The 7,500-nt window shown below is 37.8% G+C and overlaps 2 protein-coding genes across 2 annotated transcripts in view; one reads left to right on the top strand and one right to left on the bottom strand.

The window, feature by feature from the left end:
- The window catches only part of LOC138047488 (small nuclear ribonucleoprotein Sm D3-like), a 4,270-nt gene extending 612 nt beyond the window's left edge, over window positions 1–3,658 (bottom strand). Inside the window, exons 1-2 of the mRNA XM_068894360.1 lie at window positions 3,194–3,658; window positions 1–205 (exon numbers count right to left, since the gene is read on the bottom strand). The exon at window positions 1–205 is cut by the window's left edge and continues 612 nt beyond it. Coding sequence (XP_068750461.1) covers window positions 135–205; window positions 3,194–3,518 — 396 coding nt within the window. The 5' untranslated portion in view covers window positions 3,519–3,658 and the 3' untranslated portion in view covers window positions 1–134. The remainder of the gene's footprint in view (window positions 206–3,193) is intronic.
- Window positions 3,659–3,705: 47 nt separating this feature from the next.
- LOC138047487 (protein GUCD1-like) overlaps window positions 3,706–7,500 on the top strand; it is a 4,786-nt gene continuing 991 nt past the window's right edge. Inside the window, exons 1-3 of the mRNA XM_068894359.1 lie at window positions 3,706–3,976; window positions 4,311–4,645; window positions 6,416–7,500. The exon at window positions 6,416–7,500 is cut by the window's right edge and continues 991 nt beyond it. Coding sequence (XP_068750460.1) covers window positions 3,923–3,976; window positions 4,311–4,645; window positions 6,416–6,797 — 771 coding nt within the window. The 5' untranslated portion in view covers window positions 3,706–3,922 and the 3' untranslated portion in view covers window positions 6,798–7,500. The remainder of the gene's footprint in view (window positions 3,977–4,310; window positions 4,646–6,415) is intronic.

The raw sequence follows: 7,500 nt of genomic DNA on the forward strand, positions 1-7,500 counted from the left end.
GTAACAGTTGAAAAGAACATGCTCATGGTAAGTCTCAAAAATATAAAAATGTTACTTTACAATGTAATGCCACAAGACTAATATATATATACATAAATGAAAGAAGTGATTGCTGTTCATTTTGTAGTTTAAAACTATCTTCTTCTCTGAAATACGTTTCCCCCTCTGCCGCCCCTTGGTGGACCCCCTCTTCCTCTTGCAGCAGCTGAAGACAAAAAAAAAAGAAACAAAAACAAAAGCATTACATCCTCAAAATAACCTTCACCGTGAAAATGGATAAAGTAGTTCCACAAGATTTAATTTTTCAGCTTAGTTATTCTCTATCTTTTAGTTTAATTTGTTCAGAGATTGTTAAAATACATGTCTTTCAGAAAAATATCTTTTACTTGGCATAGTAATGCATGACCAAAGAATGGGGATGTGAAATCAATAGGAATCATGGAAAAACGTTATCGATAAACCACCGTTCCCAGAAAAAAAAAATCAGCATGTTTCAGCATGTTTGAGAATTGCAGCTAAGCACAAGGATCATTAGGCACTATCTTAAGAATCCAGCAATCTGATTGGTTACGAGAAAGGGCAGAAGTTTCCTGTCTCTTAACCACGGTCATGGTAACAAAGGACGCTAAGTGAGTTTCTAAGTGACGTGCAAAGCTGTGAATTTAATGAGTGAAGTTTCAATTTGTCTTACTCGTTTTTTTGCATCAATAGCAGTGGTATTGTTGAACTTTCTGATGAAAAACAATTGATTCTGATGAAAGCTATCGACACAGAAAAAGCAAAAGATTTAATTTTTATTACCCAAACGAAGAGAACAAAGAACATTCACTTAAAACGTTTAAACTTTAAACTCACTTTACTAATATTATCGAAATGGCTTCTTCTACATTTCTGAAACTTCACATAGTACAAAAAAATTCCCATTCATTTTATCAAACTTTTGTTGACATGTATATAAACTAGTATCGCAATCTTCTTATAGTTTTGCCTATGTGCGAGGCATATATTTTCTCCCAACTAGCCATCAATATAATGTGGTATTGCCGTCTCAAAATCGCTATTTGTTTTTAAAATTATGACTTTCCCAGTTTTTTCTTAGTAGTATCTACTACCAGCTGAAAATAGAATTTAGAAATAAATAAAAATGTTATTCACCGACCTAGCTTGGTCTGTATATGGAAAAACTGTGCCCTTGGTCTCAAGTACGGCACTTGGCCGCATACTCAAAGACCTTGGGCACAGATTTCCCCTTTACGGACCTCCTGGCAGGTGAATAACAGGCATTTATTTTTTTTTCTCAGTGTGTAAGCAGGCGGAATTTAATGGTTTCGGGAGTGGGCAGAATTTTCTCATCCGGCCTGCTCACAGCGAGCAGAATCTTAGCCTGCGTGATGATTTTAACTTTCCATTTTTTTGACACCAAATCTGTTTACATACAGAAGTCACTTTTTATCAAAGAAGAGCTTTGAAAATAAAATTTAAATTTGAAATGTTCAGTTTGTAAGTCCCTTTAATACTAACTGCATTTGCTATCAAGTACGCTACGAGTCAACAATATATTAAAAAAGTGATTTCAGAGAGGAAGGGAGAGAGAGAGAGAGAGAGAGAGAAGAAAAAAATAAGTTATTTACCAGCTAAGGGTCGGTCCGCATAGCGAAAAGCTGTGACCTCGGGCAGCATTTTCAAGACCTTGTTCACAGTTTTTCGCTATACAGACTTCACAGCTGGCAAATAACAAATATATTTCTTACATGTTTGATATTTCTTCAAGATTTATTGCTGGCAGGCTGGCAAGGAACCCTGAAATTCCCACATTGCAGAAAATGACATATCTTATAGGAAACAGTTGCTTGGCAACAACAAAAGGAGATCTGAAAACTCAGAGTCCTAGGTGGGATTTGAACCTGTGACCTTCTGTAACATCAGTCAGATGCTCTAGTCTGCCACTGAGCTGCTAGAACTCAAGGGTATCCGATCACTTCATTCCATGGGCAGTTCGTTCCAAGTCAGTTCGTTCAAGTTACGGTCAGATCCTTTCACAAAATACTCAGATAGCTTGACCCCTCAACCCAAACTCAGGGTTTTCAATAAGAATTTTAGAATTCAAATGTAGTTAGCAAATCTGACAGCTTACACCAAGTACTGGACTGCTGGACCGCTCAAATGTGTGTGCTCGATCTTTGATATGGACAGGGAAACCGAAATCACTGCCAAAATTACACAGAATTCAGGCCTCTCTTTTGTTTTTCGTAAGCAAAACTTTCCGGATCCAAGGTTCATGTTCTGTGCTAATGTTTCTCATGTTATTTGTAAAATCTGGGGTAACTTCCAAGGAAGTTAAGCGAGTTTACCTGCATTAGACGGTGAATTTTGCCGGCCGGTCTTTGTTTTCAATACTACCTTCCAAGTTGTCGTAGATCATTCCATACAAACTTCAAATCGATATCCTACGGTTATCAAGTAGGCTTATTCAAGTAAATTCGATCATGAAAGTTGACTATTTTGTGAAGTGATCTGACTTGGAACGAAATGACCATGGAACAAAGTGACTGTAATTCAATTCAAGGAGAGCTGAATGGACAACATGTCCGGCTGGTCTGCGGGGTAAAGACGTGTTTCCATATCTCAAGTGCCCATGGACGTGAAGTGCCTGGGAATGACATTAAATCACTGGAATCGGTCAGTGTAAAATGCAGACTGAGGTTATAATGTAACTGTTGAAAAAGCCAAAACCCCTTAGAAATGCTAAACCGTAGGCCAAATTAGGCCTAAAACAATATTTAGGCTTAACTGTTAGCATTCTGATTCCAGTGATTTAATTTCATTCCCAGGCACCTCACGTCCAAGGGCACTTTGAGATATGGAAACAAGTCTTTACCGGTGTGCGGGCTCTTCAATGTCATGTGCCTTTTCAAATGAAACTAAAGGTGTTTTTAAAGGACTCTGAGTTTTCAGCCCACCGCCAAAAAACTAGTTTCCCATCCTTCCCACGGTCGCTTTACACCTTAAAACACCTACAGTTTCACGTGAAAATACCAGGTGTCTCATGGAAATTAGAGCAGTCTTCTACTAAGCCTCCGCATAAAATTGATCTACATGGACCTGGTACTCCTTAACAAAAGACAGATTGGCATAGATTCTGTCATTTTCACTCATTAATTGTCTCAATACCAAGCAATCATAAACATTGTACCTTGAGCTCTAAGTATTGCTGATTTGCCTCTGCCAGCCGATCCTCCACTTCCAGAACCTTTCTGTGTCATTTTCTTGAACATTGGAGCATTCTTCAACATATCCGGCAGAATCAAAAACCGAATTTTACTGCCACGAATAAATACTTGTTCCAGCTGTGACACTCGGCCATCTCTCGCCGTAACAGTGATGTTTGTCATCTGGCAATTCATGTTGTCTTCGGCCTCCACAAGTTTTCCTCTGTAAACTTCACCAGTCATCGTTTCTAGCGTGACAATATGTCCCTCGGCCTCGTGTAAGATCTTTATTGGCACACCTATAGACATTTTCGACTGGATAAAAGTCAGTAAGTCTTTGTAACTGGTTTTCAACGAAACTGAAGCTCCCAAAGAGATCGGATGGGTCGGATTTAAAATGGTGTTTTGAGAGTACTATGAAGCAAGATCAAGCAACGTTTCCAAACGTTTGGTGTGCCGGCGAGGACTGGGCTGAGTGCATTCTAGCTGATTGGCCAAGCCTCATCACCTCAAATGAGAGCAGGAAAAAAAAATTAAGGTAATCAATCACATGGATTACAAGAAGCGACAAGCAGCATAACTTTCAGAGGCCGAACGTTCTCAAAGAAGATTTTGTTTTTCTATGGTGGCAAAAAAATGCAAAAATGTCTCATCTGTGGGACAATCACATCGCCAAGGCAGGGGACGGCTAGTGACTATTAATAACAGCAAAAATGATGGTAATTTGCAGGAACTTTAAACGAAAGATTAAAGGCAAGAAGCTCATGGTAGGTAATTTTATTAAAGGTACAAATTTTACCTATCACTCTGGCATTGCGTGTTGCAAAGCATGAAAGTCGGGTTACATTGAGTAACGCAAGGTAGAATTTCAGTGGGGGTAGGGGTAAGGATCTGATTTGTTTGTAAACAACAAGTTTGAAAACTGGATCAACTCGCTCTATCCTCGCTCATTCCGGACAAATGACCTTTACTGTAAATATTATGGTCACGTTTACAGTTTCTTTATATTCTCAACTTGCCGTGAGATTACGCAAAATTACGCCGTAAATTGATGAACAGCACATAGGGAAAAATATCCATCAAGAAATGTTTCGTTTGCAGATAGAACTACCTCATGTCAGACAAAGAACAGATTGGGACTGTGGACTGGCTTGCTGTTTAATGATTTTACAAAAGATTCTCGGGAACAAGTTTGACTACACAGAATATGAAGAGATTTGTGCCACGAAGAAGTTTGGGACCAGCGTTTGGACCATTGATATTGCTGGCATATTTACCGAATATAGACTCGATTATGTGTTTTATACATTGACTCTTGGAGTTGACCCAAGCTACGAGGGTAACTCGTTTTACCAGGGAACATTCAACGTGGACGAAATGAGAGTCAATGGTTTATTTACGATGGCGCCTTATTTAGGATTAAACGTGGAAAAACGGTAAGTGATTTTTAAGAACTGATCATGAGATAACATAATTTTGGTACCATAAGCTACAGTTGATATGCATGCACATACATGTATATACACAGTTCTGTGTCGGTTGACAACTCACCGGAAGTAAATAAACATATTTTTTTATTAGCTGGTTTTGTACTTTGTCTAAATTTGGGGTAGCATTATACATTTGATTATGATAAATATTTTTAACAAGGTCGGTCCCGGGCATTTTAGCACAAGCCAAGTTTCAAAGCTCAGTTATTCCATCTAACTTCCACACCCCAACGGATGAGGTCATTAACAATTTTCCCCCCCTAAAGAGAAAAAGATGAAAGTGGTGACACAATTACCCCATTGGAAAAAAGTTGTTGTTGACGAGTCATTTAACTATGAAAAGCTGTGATAAAGCATTTCTAAACATTCTTAAAAATACTAAAAACTTGTATCGTAAATACTTTTGTTCTTGGGCCATCGTAGTTTGATTAAAAATAAGACACAAACAGCAGTGATAAACATATTGAACTTGTTCATTTTGATTATGACTTGACGTTTCGTATGTGCTCTACATACATTTTCAAAAGTAACCGTTGAAATTTAAAACAGCTATTTATATATAACAAATCGGATGAGGGGACTGGAACCTAGATTAAGCAAATACTTAACAGTAAAATATATAATAATTTATCATAAAAACTGAAAAAGATTAATAAAGCATCAGCTTTTCACTTCCCACGTTGACGTTGAAAGCTGGCTCAAGTTCTAGAATAAATAAGGTCTCTTTTATTTTACAATGATAGTCTGTTTTGCTCTTTGCTAAAATATCAAAATGATCCAACTTGATGTTATGTCCAGTGACCTTGATGTGGTCAGCAATGGCTGAAGTATGTCATTTTTAGCTAGGGCCTTAAAATGTTCGGTTTTTCTATTGTGAAGCCGCCGTTTAGTTTTACCGATGTAAAAACCATTACATTCAGCCATTGCTGATCAGCCATTGCTGACCCACTATTCTTTAGGTATGCTGGTGAAGAATTTTCATGTGAGTTGTGGACACAAAAAATGAACAGCATTGAAGTGAAAAGTGAAAGCACATTGACTGGATCACACAATTTCAGAATGCAAGGTCTTTCATAACTGAAAAACACATAGGCTTGGATTAATGTGATTTTCGTAATTCTGCGGAATCTCACCTTCAAGCACTAAGTGCCAAACTACATTTTGGCTAGGCTCGATTTCCGCCGCTCACTCGAGTTAGGGTTCGATTTCGGGTGTGAGCACTGGTCCATTTCCCGAAACAGCGGCTGGTAATCGAGCCTACATTTTGGCTTCCATCAATCAAATTTCCAAACATAGCCAGGAACTCACTCCACCTCTGGAAAGTGAAGTGGAGTTTTTTTTAATTTCACAGCTTGAATACTAATTATGATATCTTTTTAGAGGTTCTTCAGTAAAAGATTTGTACAGATTCCATCGGTTTCCATCAGTGTCGAGTTCGCATGTATGAATGTACAGTGGGAACCATTTAAGATGCTGATTGATATATTATGTCACTCATCAATAATAATTATTGATTTTGGCATCCATGGTTTCGGGTCAACTCTTAGATTGGCGTTGGAAGTTTAATTGATGGAAGCCAAAATGCATTTTGGCCGTTGGTGCTGAAGATGAAATTCCACAGAATTATGAAAATCGCAGTATTAAAAGGAACAGTGTAGTCTTGTTGGAAAAAGTAATTAGTTGATGTCAACCAAGTTAATTTCTTTTGCTCTGCAGGAGTGTTTCATTGGAGGAGATCATTTCCAGGTTAATGAAGGGGTATGTTGCTATTGTCCTCGTCAACTCTAACGCTTTAATTTGTAACTGGTGTGAAGTATATGCTCCAAACAAACTTAGAATGCTGGCTGACTGTTTACGTCCATCAGCTGCAAGTGAGTATTGTGGACACTACATTGTCCTCTGTGGATTTGATGCTGATAAAAGATCCATCTATTACAAGAATCCGTCATTTAATGAGGTTCTCTGTTGTGCAAAATTCAATATGTTTGAATCAGCAAGACACAGTTATGGAACAGATGATGACATCATATTTATTAAACTAGAAGAACCTCGGTTAAGCATAAAAGAGACTTATTTAGCTGATGTTGACAAAATATGAACAAAGATTGTTGTATAAAGTCAATTTGTATGTTCCAAGAGAAAAGTACCATTATGATACTAAAAAAGTTATGGCCTAGTTTTTTAGTGGTTAAATTAATAAAAGCTTGACAGGGTCCCACTCACCATGAAAAGAAAATTCCCTGACCAAAGGCAATTTTCCCTGACATAATCTTTTAGGATTTTCTAGTAATCCAAGGACAAGAAGACAAGAAATACCAATTTTAATGTTCAGTCAGTTTGATAACGGTACATTTTGCATTGTTGTGCACAAATAGCAAAGCACATGGATATAGCAAGAAACATCTTTTGAGTGGTAATTTATCCAGATGAGAGAAATACATGTAAATATTCTCTGACTTTGGGCTGTTTTTTTTTTTTTAATTCCCTGGCCTTGAAAATTTTTGAGATTTCCCTGACTTTTCAAGGTGAGTGTATGGGAACCCTGCTTGAGTGAACACACACCACAAGCCTTTATTGGTGGTTTGCATCTGATTTCATGCCGGCCATGTTGGTGTACAGAACAACGCGGTAAAATTTTATTTGGGAATTTGACTCTATTGTTATGTAAAACTTGGGGGGCCATTTTCTATTATTTTGTACACCAACATGGCTCTCTCATCACATGGACGCAAACCAGGAATTTAAGAAAATTATTGCTTTAAGAGGTCTGCATTTGCAAGGAATTGTTGGTGAGGTGACAG

The sequence above is a fragment of the Montipora capricornis genome, chromosome 4, assembly GCF_036669925.1.
Source record: "Montipora capricornis isolate CH-2021 chromosome 4, ASM3666992v2, whole genome shotgun sequence".
In the NCBI taxonomy this organism is placed as follows: domain Eukaryota; kingdom Metazoa; phylum Cnidaria; class Anthozoa; order Scleractinia; family Acroporidae; genus Montipora; species Montipora capricornis.